This window comes from Prionailurus viverrinus, chromosome E2 (genome assembly GCF_022837055.1).
Source record: "Prionailurus viverrinus isolate Anna chromosome E2, UM_Priviv_1.0, whole genome shotgun sequence".
NCBI classification, from domain to species: Eukaryota; Metazoa; Chordata; class Mammalia; order Carnivora; family Felidae; genus Prionailurus; species Prionailurus viverrinus.
This window is the reverse complement of record NC_062575.1, coordinates 55,823,130-55,842,384: the sequence shown is the minus strand read 5'-3', so window position 1 is coordinate 55,842,384 and position 19,255 is coordinate 55,823,130. Positions and strand designations below refer to the sequence as shown.

Sequence of the window (19,255 nt, the reverse complement as noted above, 5' to 3'; positions counted from 1 at the left end):
GTGAGGACAAGAGAAGATCGGGGGCTTGGAGGTTGGCAGGGTGAAAAGGTTGGATTTTATTCTGAATGAGCTGAGAACCGTCAGATGGTTGAAAGCTGTGGAGTGACAGGATGTGATTTATATTTTGACAGGATGCCTCAGGCTGCTGCGTGGGAACAGAGAGTGGAGAGAGTGAGGAGGCTCCTACAATGGTCCAGATGAGCCGTAATGTGGCTAAGGGCTGAGTAGAGGCAGTGGAAGTGGAGAGAAGTGGTCATATTCTGGATCTCTTCTGGAAATAGAGTAGGTTGGACTCACACGAGACTTGGTTGAAAGAGGCAATAAATGAGAGAAACAGGGGACTGACGACTTCAAAGTTCTGCCTTCAGCACTTGCAAGGATAGTGGGACCATTTCATGGGGAGGACGTAGGAAAGAGGGAAGAATAGGGAAATACTGCGAGAGGCGTAGATTTAGTCCAGAGAATCTAACTTTGTTTGGGCATGGTAATTTGGAGGTCCTTTGTTTGCTCTGAAGTCTTTCCTGAAACCTGAGCTGGGTCTGGCGCCTCCTCTGGGCTCTCATGGCCGCCTGACACCCCCTAGGCCAGCCCTGATCACTCTAGATTGTAACCAGGGCAGAGGAGGCTGCGTTCGAACCGCCCTCAGGTTGAGGGTGGAAGCTAGGAATCAGAACCTAGACAGGCTCCAAAGCGGGTCAGCAGGGGCACCGGACACAGGCGTTGGGGGATCGCGGAGAGCGGTGCCATCTCTCCAGGGATGCCTACCGGAATGCGTGGGAAGGTAAGATGGAGACCCTCAACTCCTACACCGCAGCACAACAAAGAGCGGAGATCGGCCCGCTGAGGAGGGGAAACTCACGTGAGTAGAACCCGCGCTGGGAAGTCCAGGCTCCGAGAAAACGCGGAAGCCTGTGGAGGGACTACGATTCCCAGAAGGCTTTGGGTTTACCCGCCTACGACTCCCAGGTGCCGGCGCGGCGGCTTGGCCCGCATCGCCTTCAGCTGCGAGACCAGCTGGGCGCACACGCTGCCAACCTCGCCGTGACGTCACGCTCTCCGCCCAAGTCTCCCAGAGTGCTCCCGGCCAGGCCGGCACGTCTCCCGTCTCCGCCTGCGCAAAAACAGGTGGGCCGTCTGATTTGTGTGTGCCGCCGTACACTGTGCACTTTATTCTAGAGAAGGAATGAATGCTTTCCAGATTTTCTGGTCTTATGGAAGTATGATAGAATTTATGGTGCAACTGGAGAGTTGTCGGGGTGGGGGGAAGAGAGGGATAAGGGCACGCAAGGGAGAGGCCGCGCGTGCAACCGCACATTGCAAGGCTTGGGCTGCGGCGCCCGGCGCAGGGTGCACGAAGTGGGCTTTTATGCGCTCCGCCCGCAGGCGTGGGAGTGGGTGCGCGCGGGTTCCCAGAGCCGCGGCGGTGCGTGCTGGGGGCGCCTTGCGTCCGCGGAGCCGACAACGGGCGGTTTGCGGTTCCCCACGCGGGTACCGGGCTGGGGGCGGAATCCAGTGGGCAGCTACGCTCAGGTGTAGCGCACGGACGAGTGCGCGCACCTCCAGCCTTGTGGAGTTGAAGGCAGAGCTCGAGATGGAGGACAGGTGAGCCCCAAGACACGGAGGGTTTCCGAGGGCACAAGCCTCCGAAAGCAAAAAACCGAGCACTCTCCCGGGTGCTGGGGCACATTTGAGTATCTGAAGCTGTCGCGAGGGTTGAACCCTGGTTATCGGGCTCCTACGTTAGTGATTTCCTGAGGCTTCCTGTGTGCCGGGTCCTGCCCTCGGGGACACAGGAGTGTCATGCCTGGGTGGGGAGTTGAGGGTGATGAAACTTGATGTGGAGGGACCAGATGTCAGGGGCTGCGGGAACCCAGAGGTTACAAGTGCCGCTAGCCAGGACATGGGGGAAAGAACTGTGCTCGCTGAGCAATTAGCAGGTGCTCTGCACGTACCGTCTCACATTCCTCCTCTGTAAAGTGCGCCTAACATCAGAGGCTGCCCCACAGGCTGTTTGTGAACATAAATGAGTTAATATGGCACGTGTGTATGCGCCAAACAGTAAACTTTCATTATTCTCCTCCCATTTAATTCTCCTAATCAAGGTCGGCTTCTCTTTGGGGACCAAGCCTAATAGTTCTTTTCAAGAAAGGAGATGAAGTTTCAAAACTGACAGTTTTTAAGCCAGTCCTCAGTTTGGGGTGGTTTTGTGCCCCAGGGAACATTTGGCACTATCTGGAGACGTGTTTGGTTGTCACAACCACGGACCAGGGCAGGGGTGGGACTGGTGTTTGGTAGGTAGAGGCCAAGTGTGGTGCTGAATACAGTGTGCACAGGCTGGCCTCTTACTGCAAAGAATTATCCAGTTTGAAACGATAGTGCCAAAGCCGAGGAACGCTGGCCCGAGTGGTGTTCTTCGGTGATGTACATTCATTTTTCTGCCCCAAAACTAGTTTCTGTGTTGGTTTTAGTCTCCTACTTTGCAAGTTTCTCTAATTAAATGTTTGAGTAGATCTCAACACCACCTGTATACTTTTGAGTGAGAAGTTAATAACAAGGATTACCCTCAAGACTAGACGTCATTGGCAACAAGAGGATATGAAAGCCAGCCTGCGCCACTTGCTTAGTCATGCGACCTTGAACCTTTCTGTCCCTCAGTGTCCTCTGTGGGGGTGATAAAGCAGTTGTTGGGATAAAGAGGTAAATGAGTTAATGTAAAGCTTGGGAGTGCCTGGATGGCTCAGTCGGTGAAGCGACTGGTTTCGGCTCAGGTCATGATCTTGCGATTCGTGAGTGTGAGCTCCGCGTCAGGCTCTGTGCTGACAGCTCAGAGCCTGGAGCCTGCTTCAGATTCTGTGTCTCCCTCTCTCTCTCTGCCCCACTTGTGCTCTGTCTCTTCTTTTCTCTCTCTCAAAAGTAAATAAACATTAAAAAGTATATTTAAAAACATCATATAAAGCATGAAGGTCAGTGCTTGGTGCTTAATAAGTGTTTGGGGTGGGGGTGTGCTGGTCCCTTATGTCACTTCCCTGGGGTGGCAGTGGTTGGGAGTGTTGAGAATGGGACCAGTCCCTGTAGTCCTTAGTGGCCACATTCACCAGCAAGCTGGCACAGTTTGGGCAGAGGTTCCTCACGGATGTTTTGCAAACATTTTTATGTTTTGTTTGCTGCAACATGTTAATTAATATTCCAGTGGAAAAGACTGTAAGTTGGTGTTGGGGGTTTCTGGAGAGGGCAGATGACTAGCTCTCATCACCTGCAGGGTAAGGTCGAATCCCTCAGCCTGGTGTTTGCAACCATGCCCTTGATGACTTTTTAGCCTCTCCCATCCCTGAGATTCTGGCAGGTCCCCCACAATCGCCAGTGAAGTAACTTTTCTGCCAGGTGTTTGCACGTTTTGTCCTCTCTTCCTGAAGACCCTCCCTCCCTCACCCCTCCTCCCCACCACACTGATTCCTGTTCGTCATCCGAGTAGCCATGTGGATGTACTTTTTCCAGGTAGACTGTGGGACCCATCCTACCTTGCACTGCGTTAACAAGCCACCTCTAGGCTCACTTTGTCAGAGGCCCCATCACCTTGGGCTGTGACTGTGACTGTTTCAGTGTCTCTTTGGGTTGGGAGCTCCTTGAAAGAGGGCTTCGGTTGGATTTGCATCTGGGTCCCAGCGTCTAGGCACAAGGCCTCGTACAGAACAGGCAAGGTACTCAAGGCCCTTGCTGAGCTGTTGCTGGCTTACCTCTCCTTTCTTGTCTCCTACTGTGATCTGTAGCCCAGTGAGCATGAAGCCCAGGCAGGAAACTTGCCACGTGGTATTGTGGTTAAAGACAGAACAGCTTGGTTCTGATCGTGGGATTACCAACCTGGTTGTGTAACTGTGGACAGCTTACATATTCTCACCTGTAAGGTAGAAATAATAATGGTACAGCCTTCACATGATGAGAGCAGTGGTTCTCAATCTGAGATGATTTTGGCCCCCAGAGGACATTTGGCAGGGACAGATTTGGTTGTCACACCTGGGGTTGAGGCATACTGGCATCCAGCAGTGTTATAAATCTCAAACACACAGGACAGCCCCAATAGTAAAGAACTAACATGCCCAAAATGTCAGTAGTCCTGAGGTTGAGAAGAGGGCACACTTGATGAATACTTGTAACAGCTCTTGGGCCACAGTAAGTGCTCCGTAGATCTGGCTGCCATCACCTCCACTACTTACGCGTGCCAAGCTCTCTGGTGACTCCTTCTCCCTCTGCCTAGAGTGTCTTTCCATCACTTGGCATTGGTGTTGAATGCCTACTTACCCTTCTGGAACTACCCAGAATGCTACCTCTTTGGGGAATCCTTTCCTGACCTCTGTCACCTTCAGCCCCCAAGACACCCTCAACCAGGCAGTGGAAAGAACTCTGGAATCACACAGAGGCCTAGATTCAGATTCATGCTCTTTTCTTACATCTGAGTGACTTTAGACCTCAGTGACCTTATCTGTGAAATCAAAGGGTGGCTTTGAAGATGAAATGGATCCACACTGGGTTAGTGTTCGATTAAGGTCAGGACTCCCTTTGTGGATTACATTAGTTTATAAACCCTAAAAGCTTAGTGTTGGTTTAGATTAGGGGAAATTGTTGGGGTGCCTGGGTGGCTCAGGCAGTTGAATGTCCGACTCTTGATTTCGGCTCAAGTCGTGATCCCAGGGTTGTGGGATCGAGCCCCCCATCTGGCTCTGCGCTGACAGCACAGAGCCTGCTTGGAATTCTCTCTGCCCCTTCCCTGCACATGCATGCACTCTTTCTCTCTTTCTTTTAAAATAAATGAATAGAGGGGCACCTGGGTGGCTTAGTCGGTTAAGCAGATGACTTCAGCTCAGGTCATGATCTCACGGTCCGTGAGTTCGAGCCCTGCATCAGGCTCTGTGCTGACAACTCAGAGCTGGAGCCTGTTTCAGATTCTGTGTCTCCCTCTTTCTCTGACCCTTCCCCGTTCATGCTCCGTCTCTGTCTCAAAAATAAATAAATGTATTTAAAAAAATAGAATAAAATAAATGAATAGATAAATATTTTTAAAAATTTAAATTGATATCTGACATTTTTCAACATTAAATTTTTTTCTTGTCACTCAGAGCCAGAAGTCATTATACATTGTATGAGGTGACAGGAGATGGGGATTGTTTGTTAATAGAATGACTATTTTATGACATGATTCACATAAGCTTTAGGTACCTAAGAGAAAAATGCACACCATGTCTAATGGGGATCATTAATTTTTTACCTGAATATTTTATTCGGTGTCACTTGAAAACTTTGTCCCTGAAAACATTCCAGTTAAATTTTTTTTTTTTTTTTAATTAGCTCCTCTAAGCTGTAATGCTTTGGTTGTTCTGAATACAGGATGTCCCGACATGGACCAAGAGTCACCTTCGAGGGGTAGAGTAGACGTACACTCCTGTGTGGGGAGTTGTGTATACACCCCACTCTGAAGACCTCTTTTAGATAAAACAGGTTCTATATATACAGATACGTTTCCCACCTTCTTGAACGTACATCAAGAAGCTTAGGGGTTGCTTTAGAGCGAACACACAGTCTGGTCTGGGGCATGTATGTCTGAGCCTATCAGATCCAGCCCGAAAGAGAACTTCCCCGTGAAGAAGAAAATAGGTTTCATTCTTACAGAAGAACCACTTTTCTAATGTTAGAGTTTCTTGGGAATGAGGGGCTTCCGGATGGCTTGGTTTCAGCATCCTCCCTCTGGTTGGCCATGTGTTTTCTGGAGAGTGTGGGCCTGGGAGGGTCGGTAGTGTGTGTGACAGGTCAGCCAGAGGCCCTCTCCCTTTTCATGAAAGAGGGACCTGATGAACGTGGGTTGGGGCAGAGAGAACGCTAGGCATTGTCATCCTCAAACCACAGCCCCCCTCAGCCTGACTCCAAAAACAGAGCTGGGGGCTGGGAGTATGTTAGGAACCCTCCAGGAGGAAGGGACTACTTCCTGGGCGGAACCAGAGAGTCTAGACTCCTTGGGGGAGACTCTGGGTCTCCTGGGTCATAATAGGCTCTTAAGGGATGTACAGACACAACATGGCAGCCAGACAGAGCCTGCTTTCTCCAAACGAACATACACCTTATTAAATGAAACTTGGAAACCTGTCACTTGGAAAATGTAGGTGTGCTAATTTGAGTCACATAACATGAGTGAAGGTTGCTGTTTAAGATGTCAGACTTTTTTTCTTGAAATCTTACGTAACTTTGGGAAACCATATGCAATTGATTTTATCCTAGCTGGTTCACCTTTCAACACTAGTGGAATGGATCCTTTTCTGTTTTTTGAAGAAGTAACAGGAATACACTCTTAGGCTTTCACACCTATAGTCACACAGTTATGCTGCCAAGTTCTTTTTAAAAAAAAAATAATTGTTCAGGGGCACCTAGGTGGCTCACTTGGTTAAGCATCTGACTTCGGCTCAGGTCATGATCTCAACGGTTCCTGAGTTCAAGCCCCGAGTCGTGCTCTGTGCTGACAGCTCAGAGCCTGGAGCCTTCTTTTGGATTCTGTGTCTCCCTGTCTCTCTGCCCTTCCCCAGCTGACACTGTCTCTGTCTCTGTCTCTCAAAAATAAACATTAAAAAAAATAATTGCTCATAGTTGGGGCGCCTGGGTGGCTCAGTTGTTTACCCGTCTGACTCTTGATTTTTGCTCAGGTCATGATCTCACGGTCGTGAGATCGAGCTCTGAGTCGGACTCTGCTGAGCATGAAGCCTGCTTGGGATTCTCTCTCTTCCTCCCTCTCTGTGTCTCTCTCTTTCTCTCAAAATAAAAATAAAGGAAATCATTGTTCACAGTTAAATTTTTGCCACCAAGAGCCCAAATAACAGTAACACCCTGTCTTAAGTCATAACCTCTGTACTTGCAACAGGGATTTGTGATAAAACGAGGAATGAGAAAATGATGGCTCATAGTCTACAAAACTCGCAGGCTCTACAGTGCCTGTGGCGAGGGAGGGGTTATGTTTACTGGGCACTCCAGGAGACAAACCACACTTCAGATAGAAGCCTTTCCTGTCCCGCAGGAGGAGGAGGGAGTGTGGAAATGTGGGTCTGAGGGGGTCTGGGTGTTCTGACATCAGATGGTACGTATCCACGCTTGCTTAGTTGCGGGCTCCACAGAAACCACCAGATGCAGCTGAATCCTGTGTGAAGAATCATGTCTGGGGCGCCTGGGTGGCTCAGTCGGTTGAGCATCCAGCTTAGGCTCAGGTCGTGATCTCACGGTTGGTGAGTTCAAGCCCTGCATCAAGCTCGCTGTCAGCGCAAAGCCTGCTTCGGATCCTGTGTCCACCCCCACTCTCTCTCTCTGCTCTTCCCCCACTTGTGCTCTCTCTCTCTCAAAAATAAACAAGCATTAAAAAAAATAATAATAGGGGTGCCTGGGTGGCTCAGTCGGTTAAGCGTCTGGCTATGGCTCAGGTCATGATCTCGCGGTTTGTGAGTTCGAGCCTTGCGTCGGGCTCTGTTGCTGACAGCTCAGAGCCTGGAACCTGCTTTGGATTGTGTATCTCCCTCTCTCTCCACCCCTCCCCTACTTTTGCTCTTTGTCTCTCTCTCAAAAATAAATAAACATTAAAAAAATAATAATAATAATCATGCTCCCAAGAGCACATATACCGTGGAAAACTCCTCGTTCCTACAAGTTCACTGACCCCCTGCCTAGAAAGGGGAAACAGTCACCTCCAAGTCTCTGTTGGCACCTGCTCGGTTTACATAGCAGCTGGACACCAGCCAGCATGGCAGGACTACGGCACCGTCCACACCCGCAGCATTCACAGCTGGGAAACGGGCATTAGGTGAGCCCTGCTGTTTTGAGCCCAGCAAATACATTCATAAATGGCTGCTGGGGCAAGTCTACCAGGATGCTTCAGACACTGGTTTTGGTCCCAAAGGGCAGCACCAAATCCAGCTGAGGTTCCCGAGAGGCACTTGACGATCCGTTGTCTTCTATGTGTGAATGGGATGCTTTTCCGCCATGTTTGGGGGTTTTGTTTCTTCTCGCTTTGCTTAAAGGAGGGGTGTCCGAATTCAGGAGTGGTTTTCTATCAACGACGCTCCTTTGTAAGCTGTCTTTCCAGCTGGAAAGCTGAAGAGAAATTCTGCCAGTGGGTAGCTCTTTCTGCCTGTCCCACAACAGAGAGTTTGCAGCTGAAATTGGACTCTCGTTTCAGGGCTCCAAAATTTTAAGGATTTTCTGTCCCTGATGACATTCGTGTCTTGCCCCACATTTGAGATCCAATGAGATAATGTTTTGCTTCATCTAAAAGCGTGCTTGTGGACTGACTGACAAGGACACCGGCCTGTGTGTAACCATTCAATGCCCCTGGACCCTCCCCCTGCCCACCTCTGGACCTTTCCACCTCCTCCTCGTCCTCCAGGGCTCCATTTAAGTGTTACTGCCCAGAGTTAGTCTCTGTTTCTTTACTCTTGATCTGTTTCCTCCTCCACCCCCTTTTTTTAAAGTTTATTTTGAAGTGGGGTGCAGAGAGAGAGAGAGCGAGCAGGAGAGAGGATCCACAGCCAGATCCCCCCCGTGGACACCAGTAAGGAGGACCTGCCCAGCTGCCCCCTCATCCCACCCTACATCAGTAAGCTTGTTGGGGCGTCCCACACTCCCCAGCCCTGCCTCTGGCCAGCAGGACTCCCTGGGGAGCAGGGCAGGACCTGGAAGCAGAAGTTACAGGGCTGGTGGCCCCAGAGGTGATGGAGAGTTTTTGCTGATCATGTGTTGCTGCATCAGAACCACCCACCCCAGAACTTAGTGTCTTTGTTTTTTTTGTAATTAAAAACAAAATTTAAATTTATTTTTAAAAAATTGTATTATTTTTGAGAGAGGGAGAGTCGGGGAGGGGCAGAAAGGGGGACAGAGGATCCGAAGCAGGCTCTGCGCTGTCAGCGCATAACCCAGCGTGGGGTTCGAACTCGCGAACCATGAGATCATGACCTGAGCCGAAGTTGGATGCACAACTGGCTGAGCCACCCAGGCGCCCCAGAACTTAGGGTCTTTAAACAGTCATCAGTTCTCAACTTGTATCTGGGTCGGGAGTTTCGGGAAGGGTCCAGCTGTAAGAAGGGCATTTTGGCTAGGAGATACTGGTGTGGCGTCTTTGGCAAAAATACCGGCTGCTAGAGAGAGGGGGAGGAGCCACAGCGGGGGGCTGGTCACCCCTCGAACCCCCTCAGTGAAAGAAAAACCGAGGAGGGCAGTCTAAGTGTAGGGAGAGTGGGTGGTCTGAGAACCATCCCAGGGGAGGCACCCTTAATAGAAAGTTGGGGTGCCTGGGTGGCTCAGTTGATTAAGCGTCTGACTTCGGCTTGGGTCATGATCTCACAATTCGTGAGTTCAAGCCCCGCATCGAGCTCGCTGCTGTCGGTGCAGAGCCCCCTTCAGATCCTCTGTCCCCCTCTCTGTGCCCCTCCCCCATTTACACTTGCTCTATCATAAATAAACCTTAAAAAAAAAGTTACTCTCCCACAGTTCTGGAGGCCAGAAGTCCAAGGTCAAGATGTCAGCAGGGTGTTCCTTCTGGATGCTCAGAGAGAAACCATCCTATGTCCCTCCCCTAGCTTCTGATGGCTGTTGGCTTTCCTTGACTTGTAGGCTCATCACTTTAATTTCTGCCTCCATGGCCGTCTTCTCTCCAGGTCTTCACATGGCCTTCTTATGAGGACACTAGTCGTTGCATTTAGGGTCCACCCCAATCCGATACTTCCGCATTTTAATGTCTACATCTGTGTAGACCCGGTTTCCAAATAAGGTCACATTCCGAAGCTCTGGTGGACATGGTTTTGGGGGGACATGATTGAACCAGCTAGGTTGTGGGGGTTGTGGGACAGGACTCTGACCTCTCTCAGATGGCTCCTTGAAGGGGACGATCCCAGAGAACCTGATGGTGGAGGTGACGATGGAGGTGGTGGGAAAGAACCTGCTGGTGGAGCTGGGAGGCCAGTACTGGCCACTTGGTTGCTGGATGTGGCTGCACACAGTTGCGGTGCCCTACTACGGGCAAGTCCGGCACCAGCAGCACCTGCCCTCCCACCCGCACCCCTTCCCACAGAGTGCCATACACATGGTGAATCAGGTGCAGTCGGAAAGGGGAGGGTCGGATGCGAGAAGATGGGTCTGAACATGGCTGTGGAGTCAACACTGAAGTCTTCAGTCTCTGGGCTGACAGCGTCTGGGCCAGAGAGTGCCTGTGGGGCTGGATTTGTGAGCCAAGAACTTGAACTGGGGGAAGTCAGAGCCTGAGCTATAGACTGGCTGAGTGCGGGATCGGCTTAAATGACTCTCTGAAAGGCTCAGTCCTGCCAAGTCTGAGTCTCCCTGAGACCAGGGCTGGCCAGGTTGGGCAGTGAAGCCAAGCAGTCACTTAAAGCACTGGGTTTGGAGTCCCTTAGATGTTTGTTTGAATCCCAGCCTTGCCCATTACTACTTGTGTGGTCAGAGTGTGGGACCAGTCATCTGTCCGTCCATCTGTTTGTCCATCCGTCCATCCATCCGTCTGTCCACCCATCCATCATCCACCCATCACATTGTCACTTAGTATAATCATGTATGAACTTGGGGAACTTCTCTGCACCATGGTTTTCTCATTCATGAGACAAGGATGATAATAACACCTCCATCACTGGGCTGCAGGAGGGATTCGTTGAGTTAATGACATTATAAAGCTGCGAGGCCAAGGCCTGGCCCATGGTAGGTGCTCAGTAACGATAGTGCTAATGATCATGGTGATTCCGTTGGTGGTGATGATTGAGATGCCGCTGCTGTCGGCGGTGAGGATGGCGATGGTAATAGTGATGGAGGGAGGGGACTGTGTCGATGGTGTTGGAGATGATGAAGATAGTGCTGACAGTGCTAATTAGCGCTGATGATGAACATGACGGTGATGGTAATGATTAAGGTGGTCATGATGGGGGCGCCTGGTGGCTCAGTTGGTTAAGCGTCTGAATCTTGATTTCGGCTCAGGTCATGATGTCACAGTTTGTGGGATTGAGCCCCAAGTCAGGTTCTATGCTGACAGCGTGGGGCCTGCTTGGGATTTTCTCTCTGCCCCTGTCCCACTTGTGCGTTCTCTCTCTCTCTCTCTCTCTCTCTCAAAATAAACTTAAATGTAGGTGGTCCCTGCTCACCCTAATCTCTGCCTCCCTCAGATGATCTCTTGCAGGGGATCATCCTTGAGAACCCTGAACATGGCCAAGGAGGCAGAGCTGGGAGGCTAAAGATAGTGACCCTGCCCAGGATGGGGGTGGGAATCCAAGGAAAGTTTTCCATGGGAGGGAACCTTTGAACTGTGCCCTTGTGGACGGGTCTGGGTTTGCCAGCTCTGGTGGGAAGAGAGTCCAGGCAAGAGAATGGTACTTGGAAAGGGGAGAAGAGGGGCCTGGCAGGTGGGGGCATGCTCCTGCCTGCTGGTGAGGGAGCACTGAGCATCTCTGTCCATCCCAGGTACGCAATACCGCCTTCAGCGCTGGGCAGGCTGCACAGTGTGGGCTTCTGGGAGGCCGCACAGAGGAATAAGACTGCCTCCTTCCACCATGTGAACCTCCTCCCAGAGGATGACAGCGACCTCTACATCTGTGACATCTTCCCCCCCCACCTTGTGTCTGTTGGTATAGACAAGTCCAGCTATGAGTGGATGGAGGGAGGGGGCCGCCTGTGGGGGACGGTTGGCCAGACCCTGCGCTTCCCTGGATGCTGCCCTGCCCATCTGTAAGGTCCAGGCCCTGATCCCTGGGGCCGACTCTGGGACGATGGGGCGGGGAAAATCCTGGTAGACAGGGAAGAACCTTCCTTTTGGATGCAGGTGTCACAGGGGTCCAGTGGTAGACAGAGGGGGTCATGACAAAAGCCAGAGAAGAGGAATGTATGAAAGGAGGGGCTGGCCAGGGGGCAGGAAAGGGTATTCTTAGGGATCTGGGGAGAAAGGGCCATCAAGTGGTTATCAGGTGGGCCTGTCAGAGGATTTAGAGGAGGGGATATCCCAGGGGCCGAGGACCCGTCTGAAGAGGCAGAGGAAGGGCGACCGCAAGATCAGGGAAGGGGACACCCGAAGGGTCAGGGGAGAGGTTATCAGCGGGGTGAGTGGAGAAGGGGGAACGCAGAAATAAAGCTTCGGGATAGAGAGCCAGGGCCAGGGCCCTGTTGCCTGAAACTCCTGGCTCCCAGCTCTCTCTGCCTCTCCAGGCTCCCCTACTGTGGCTTCCTTGGAGGCATGTTTGCCCCGTGCCCCATTCGCTACCTGAGGATAAACGGCTTCCCCAACTCCCACCGGGGCTGGGATCATGAGGATGAGGACATGGCTGCCAGGGAAGGGGGTGCTGCTTGAGGAGCCCACAGGGAGCCGCAGGTCCCTCCACGGCGTGGGGGGCGCAGGCCACCTGGCCTCCCTGCCCTCCCCCCTGTAAGGCTGCAAAGACACTCCTCTTACCACCCAGTCTGTTCTCCGGCCACCACCGTTTGCTGGAGGGCCGGGACCCCTGCCAGGAGCAGAGCCGCCAGAGGTAAACTGGGGTTGGAGGTAGAATGTTCTGTCTTGGGCGGTCCTTAAGTCCTGGGCTCGTGTGGCTGCCCCTCTCCCCATCCTGGCTTTTTGGCCCCAGTCAGCTGCAGATGGCATGAACTCCTAGGGCTCCAGGCTGCTCTCCAAGGAGCTACAGCCCGTCCACACCAGCCTCCCCATGGACATCAACTTCACAGCCCTAGGAGCCCCAGTGCCAAGCTGAGGGTTTGCTGGAGGCTGGAACAGAATCCCCGGGACCAGAGCTCCCACCTGGTTTCTTACTAAGGAGAGCTGATTTTACTCACTTCTCCCCACCAGCCTTAATCCCCCGCCTTTCACTTCCACGCATCTGTTGGTTCCAAGTGCTTAACACGGACCTTCCCGTTTACTTCTCACAGAAGGACGGTTGGCATCGTCCTTCTGAAACCCAGGAATTAAACACTTGCCCAACTGACGCAGGATCAGATACAGGTGCCTGGCTCCTGGGCCTGTGTCTGACAACACTATGCTATTCTTTCTTGTAGCAAAAAAAAAAAAAAAAAAAAAGTGGGGAAGAGTAAAACCTGTGAGGCTGGTTGAATATGTTAGAGCGTGTTCACCCTACAGCATATGGTGCAGCCACCGAACGGACGTGTTGCAGCTCGAGAAGAACGAGGCACACACGCCTGTGACAGGATCCGATACTGACAGAACCAAGGACGGAGCTCCGACACAGGTGTAGGATTATGAGCATAGGGATGAGTGTGTGCGGACACAAGGTGCTGGCAATCTCCTTTAAGGGCCGGAGGGTAAATATTCTCGGCTTTGCAGGCCACGTGGGCTCTGCCACGGGTTACTCGCGGCCGCCACACACAAACAGATGAACGTGGCTGTGTCTGGTAAAATTTTTATTCAAAAAACCCGGGTGGGTAACCCGCTTTGGCCGATGGCCAGTTTGCTGACCCTGGGGAAGTGACCAGGAGGCTGTATAAAAATGGGAAAAAGTTTACACCGAAAGGTTGACGCTGGTTATTTACGGAGATGCTCGCCAGAAGTGGTGGGGGTGGAAAGAAGTGGGGAGGGGAGAGCTGGGCTAGTCGTGTAAGAGAAGAGGTGCCCCGTGAAGACCAGTATACATCACAAAATCACATTTATGCATTTATCAAAAAATCTGGCAAAATTTTATCTTGTACTACTTTTTTTTTTTTTAACGTTTATTTATTTTTGAGACAGAGACAGAGCATGAACGGGGGAGGGTCAGAGAGAGAGGGAGACACAGAATCGGAAGCAGGCTCCAGGCTCTGAGCCGTCAGCCCAGAGCCCGACGTGGGGCTCGAACTCACGGACCGCGAGATCGTGACCTGGCCGAAGTCGGCTGCTTGACCGACTGAGCCACCCAGGCGCCCCTCTTGTACTACTTTCTACAGAGACACTTTTCTCAAGGTTAGTCCGGGTTTCTTCCCAAAAGAGTTTTATAATCCTTAACGAGGTTAGTACGAATATGGACACTTCCCCTCACTCTTAAATGTTCTTGTCTAAGTGATTTCCTTCATATAAAACAAGGTGTACCTTTGCAACAATGCAGCGCATTCCGGGGGTTCTTCTGAATCATGGATTCTGTAATACACAATTGAATCAGACTCTACGGAGATTTTTTTTTCCTTCGAGAAATTTAGACTTTGTTTCACTTTATGTTATTGCTGATGCATACTGGGAACGGATGTCTGGGTAATGCCTTTCATGCAATAACTGCTCTCATAAGGTCTGTTTCTGGTATGAGTTATTTGGTGTTTATTAAAATTGGATCTGTTGTTGAAGGCCTTCCCACACTGAGGACACGCATAGGGCGTCTCTCCCGTGTGAATTCGCCGGTGCACTTGGAGCTGTGGTTTCTTACTGAAGGATTTCCCGCAGTCCCCGCATTCGTGAGGCCTCTGTCCGACGTGAGTTCTCCGATGTGCCATCAGCTCTGATTTCTGGCCAAAGGCGGTCCCGCATGTGTGGCAGGCAAAGGTCTTCCCTCTCGTGTGAGTCATCTGATGTTTGTGGAAATTGGACCTGCCGTTGAAAGCCTTCCCACACGCGGCGCACACGTAGGGTTTCTCGCCCGTGTGGACCCGCTGGTGCTCTCTGAACTGTGACTTGGAGGTGAAGGCTCTGCCGCAGTCGCTGCACTTGTAGGGCTTCTCTCCGGTGTGGGTGCGCTGGTGCATGTTGAGGATGGACTTCTGGGTGAAGGCCTTGCCGCAGTCACGGCACACGTGCTGTCTCTCTCCCGTGTGGATCTTCCGGTGCATGTTGAGGTGTGACTTCTGCGTGAAGGCTTTTGCACAGTCACGGCACTCGTACGGCTTCTCCCCGGTGTGGATGCGGCGATGTATGTCGAGCTGCGACTTGCAAATGAAGGCTCTCCCGCAGTCGCTGCACTTGTAGGGCTTCTCTCCGGTGTGGCTTCTCTGATGCACGGTCAGGTGGGCCTTCTGCACGAAGGCCTGGCCGCACGCAAGGCACGCGTAGGCCTTCTCCCCCGAGTGGATCCTCCGGTGCAGGCTGAGCGCGGACTTCTGGGTGAAGGCCTTCCCACACTCGCCGCACGCATACTGCCGCTCGCCGGCGTGGATTTTCTGATGGATGGCGAGGGTGGACTTCTGGGAGAAGCCTTTCCCACACTCGCCGCACTCGTAGAGCTTCCCTCGAGTGTGGGTTCTCTGGTGTCTGAAGAGAGATAACGCCTGGAAAAAGGCTTTTCCACATTCCTGGCATTTGTGGGGCTTCTGTCTAGCGTGGCTTTTCTGGTGTGTCGTCAGTTCCGACCTCTGAGCGAAGACTTTCCCGCACTCCTTACATATGTACGGAACGTGTCCTGCGTGAGCGGGCAGATACGCGCCGAGGTCTGGCCGCGGGGCAAGGCTCGTCGTGCATTTCCTGCTCTCCTGGAGGTTTTCCACGCCGTGGAATCTCTGCTGCTCGAGGGGTGGCTTCTGGCCGAAGCCCCTGCCACATTCGGCACATTTATCGGGTTTCTCCCAGGTATGAACTCGATGTTGTGCGTGTGGCGGTTTACGGCTGCCGACTTTCGTATGTGGATTCCCTTCACACAGGTTCTCTCCTGGACGAACGTTCTTGTAGCCAGGACCGGAAGGGCTATGGGGGAGTAGCCGGCCAGAGCCGACAGTCCCATCGAGGTGTTCTGTGCCGTCGCTTTGCTTTTGAGGACTTCCTTCTAGGTTGGGCTTCAAACTTTTCACAAATGAGCCACGTTTAGGAGGTCTTTTTTGTGGAGAAACAAGATGGGGCCTCACAGGAGCGATTTTTCCCGGGACTTTACACCCGCGGTCTCTCTCTGTATCCGGTGTTTCCCTACTGAGGAGAGCCCCGTGCCGCGAAGGTTTCCCTTGCTTCTGCAGACCCCTCGTTGTGGGGTTCACATCTCCCAAGACAGAGCACCGTGACCCGCCTCCCGGGGCCACAAGTTCCTTACCGTCACGAAACGAAGCTTTTTCAAAAATTTTCTGTCGTGAGGTTTTGAGTCCAAACTCCCCTTCTAGAAGGAGAAAAAGATGAAGAGGTAGGCACAAGTTAACAGAGGAAGGAGGACACGTCAGAGGAGCGGATGGAGACCGAACACAGACATTGCAAGTCGCAGGATAATGACGGGGGCGAGGCTGGTGATGACGAGGAAACGGCCACAGACTTTACTGCGTGTCAGCCTGTCTGCGGACGGCACGACCGCGTGCCAGACCGTGCGACATCGTGCCACAGAAACTCCTTCAGCCCTCACACCCCTCCATGCGTAATGGCACTTACTACCCCTGTCTCATGGAGGAGGAGGTGCAGCATAAGGAACTGACCACAGTCACCTCACTGAGCTCTGGCGGGAGTCAGATTCGAACAAGGGCAGCCTGGCTCCACTTCCGCAGGCAGACGGTCCAGAGACCCACAGATACGCACACCTATGGACGACTCCAGGAAACACAGACACGGGCAGCACGGGGCAACGGCCGAGAACGGCCGGGGCAGGCCGGAGGGGCTCGGCGGCCAGCTCTTCGTTAGCTTTCGGATCTAAGTCATGACTCATCCCCCGTCTCCCCCCGCTTGTCAGAAGCAAGGTGGATTTGGTGAGTCCACCCGCCCTGCGTGTCGTCTGGAAAACGGAGACGGCACCAGCCCTGACATGGCCAAGCAGCAAGAGGGTACCGCTGCCCAAAGGCAACTCTCCAGGAAGCTGAAATCTGTTTGCTTGAACCTAGAAATGAATTTACAACCCAGGAAAGGAACACTGGAAGAGTGGACAAGCAAGCTGTCCCCCGAAATCTGTGTCACCGTCTTTCATAGAAGTAACCGTGACCAGGTATGTGCCTGCCAAGCTACGTAACAGTTCTCAACGTCCTTTGTGATGAGATGTGACCGGCAGATGGTTTTGGCTGATGGAATACGCATACGACGTGATGCACCAATTCCGGCCCCGGGGGGAAAGACCACAGCTTCTCGATACCCCGCACCCCCCTTCCGCCTCACAGAACCTGCCTTGGGATGCAGTGCACATTCAGTCGCGCACATTGACAGAAAAACTGAGAGCTTTCCCCCGAGATCAGGGACGCGACAGGGATGTCCACTCTCACTGCTGCTGTTTAACATAGTGTTGGAAGTCCGAGCCTCAGCAATCAGACAACAAGACGAAATATTAGGCATCCGACTTGGCAAAGAAGTCAAACTTGCACTCTTCACGGATGACAGGACACTCTACGTGGAAAACCCAAAAGACTCCACCAGTCACGCACATGGACAGTGTCCTAAAGCACAGCGCAACAGCTAGGGAAAACCTTAGACACCCAGAGAATACAAGAAGTGAGGCTTCCTGCTCATCTGCCTTTTGAACTTTTTACAGGAGAGAAAAGTATTCTAGAAATTACTATACTGAACCTTGCTCTCTGTAGAACTTTCAGCCTTATGCTAACCTAATGTACCGTTTTTTATCCACCAAGAACAGAGTCATCGCTCATCCAGTTGACTAGTATAGAACACAAGATGCAAGAGATGCTGAACAGAAAAGGAAGGAGTGCCTGGGTGGCTCAGTCACTTACATGTCCAACTTCGGCTCAGTCATGATCTCATGGTTTGTGAGTTCAAGCCCCGCGTCGGGCTCGGTGCTGATAGCTCAGAGCCTGGAGCCTGCTTCGGATTCTGTGTCTCCCTCTCTCTCTCTGCCCCTTCCCTAGTCGTGCTGTCTCTCTCAAAAATAAACATCCAAAAATTAAAAAAAAAAAAAAAAAAAAGAAATACAAAAAGAGTGACGGCGTTTTATTATTCCTTCATCTGCCCTGAGATTTGAATACTGACTGTGAAGAGAACATCGTATCTTATTTCTTCTATCAGTCCCCTGGAGAAACTGTATCTCAGACCTTTGTCCTGTGCCCAAACCTCACTCATCATTCACTTTTTTAAAAAATGAGAATGCTTTTTGTCTTTAGCGTTAACTGTTAAAAAAAACTGGTTAAAAAAAATGCATAGTGTAAAATTTACCCCTTCAGCCTTTCTAAGTGCAACAGTGTCAGGCATGTTCACACTGTTGTGTAACCCATCTCTCCACAACTTTTATTTAAATTTTTTTTTTTTTAATGTTTATTTATTTTTGAGAAAGAGACAGAGACAGAGCATGAGAGGTGGAGGGGCAGAGAGAGAAGGAGTCACAGAATCCAAAGCAGGCTCCAGGCTCTGAGCTGTCAGCACGGAGCACGATGCGGGGCTCCAACTATGAACTATGGACCGAGAGATCAAGACCTGAGCTGAAGTCGGATGCTTAACTGACTGAGCCACCCAGGCGCCCCTCCACAACTTTTATTTTGCGACAGACGCGATGCCACTGAAGTGGCAGCTCCCCCTCCCCCCTCTGGAAACCACCATCCTGCCTTCTGTCTCTGTGAACAGGACTCTCTCTAGACACCTCCTAACCTCCTATTGTGACTGGAATCAGATAGTATTTGTCTGTTTGTCACTTATAATATCCTCAAGAATCATCCATATCATATCATGGGTCAGATTTACCTTTCTTTTTAAGGCTGAATCACATCACATGGTGTGTACACACATTTTCTTAATCCGTTCACCCATCAATGGACAACTGGGTTGCACCCACTTCTCAGCTACTGTGAACATAGGTGTGCAAATCTCTCTTCAAGATCCTTTCAATTCTCCCAGATATATATACAGAAGTGGAATTAATTGCTGGCTGCATCATATGGTCATTCTATGCTTAATTTTTTAATGTGTATTTATTTTTGAGACAGACCGCGAGTAGGGGCGGGGCAGAGAGAGAAGGGGACACAGGATCTGAAGCAGGCTCCAGGCGCTGAGCCGTCAGCACAGAGCCTGACGTGGGGCTCGAACCCATGAACCATGAGATCATGACCTGAGCCGAAGTCGGACACTTAACCCACTGAGCCACCCAGGCGCCCCCAGGCTTAGTTTTCTGAGGAATCACCGTACCGTCTTCCATAGTGGCTGCATCATTTTGCATTCTCAACAACAGTGTGAGGGTCACATCCTTGCCAACACTTACTATTTTGATTTTTTAACAGTAGCCAGTCTAGCGGGTGAGTTGGTTACCACTGTGGTTTTGCTTTGCGTCACCCTAATACTGAGCATCTTTTCATATACTTGTTGGCCACTCATATGTCACCTCTGGAGAAACGTCTACTCGAGTCCCTGACTTTTTATATCAGGCTATTTGTTTTTTTCTTCCAT

The 19,255-nt window shown here is 51.4% G+C and overlaps 2 protein-coding genes across 10 annotated transcripts in view; one reads left to right on the top strand and one right to left on the bottom strand.

Annotated features, from left to right (window-relative positions):
* Positions 1-19,255, bottom strand: part of LOC125152807 (cytoplasmic tRNA 2-thiolation protein 1) — a 51,458-nt gene that overhangs the window by 3,338 nt on the left and 28,865 nt on the right. The window contains exon 1 of one of the 6 annotated variants that reach the window (XM_047835247.1): positions 766-968. The exons of 2 other annotated variants lie outside the window; for them this stretch is intronic. Coding sequence is in view for 2 of the 4 variants with exons in the window: in XM_047835243.1 (XP_047691199.1) it covers positions 14,206-16,055 (1,850 nt within the window). In the remaining 2 variants the exon portion in view is untranslated. Of the gene's footprint in view, positions 1-765; positions 969-13,817; positions 16,056-19,255 lie in introns of those variants that run through there. 3 more of the 6 variants (XM_047835249.1, XM_047835243.1, XM_047835244.1) reach the window with 3 other exon arrangements.
* The window catches only part of LOC125152808 (uncharacterized), a 32,542-nt gene continuing 14,379 nt past the window's right edge, over positions 1,093-19,255 (top strand). The window contains exons 1-5 of one of the 4 annotated variants that reach the window (XR_007147329.1): positions 1,096-1,602; positions 11,479-11,742; positions 12,217-12,533; positions 13,139-13,247; positions 13,745-13,793. Coding sequence is in view for 2 of the 4 variants with exons in the window: in XM_047835250.1 (XP_047691206.1) it covers positions 1,184-1,602; positions 11,479-11,742; positions 12,217-12,358 (825 nt within the window). In the remaining 2 variants the exon portion in view is untranslated. Of the gene's footprint in view, positions 1,603-11,478; positions 11,743-12,216; positions 13,620-13,744; positions 13,794-19,255 lie in introns of those variants that run through there. The other 3 variants (XR_007147328.1, XM_047835250.1, XM_047835251.1) reach the window with 3 other exon arrangements.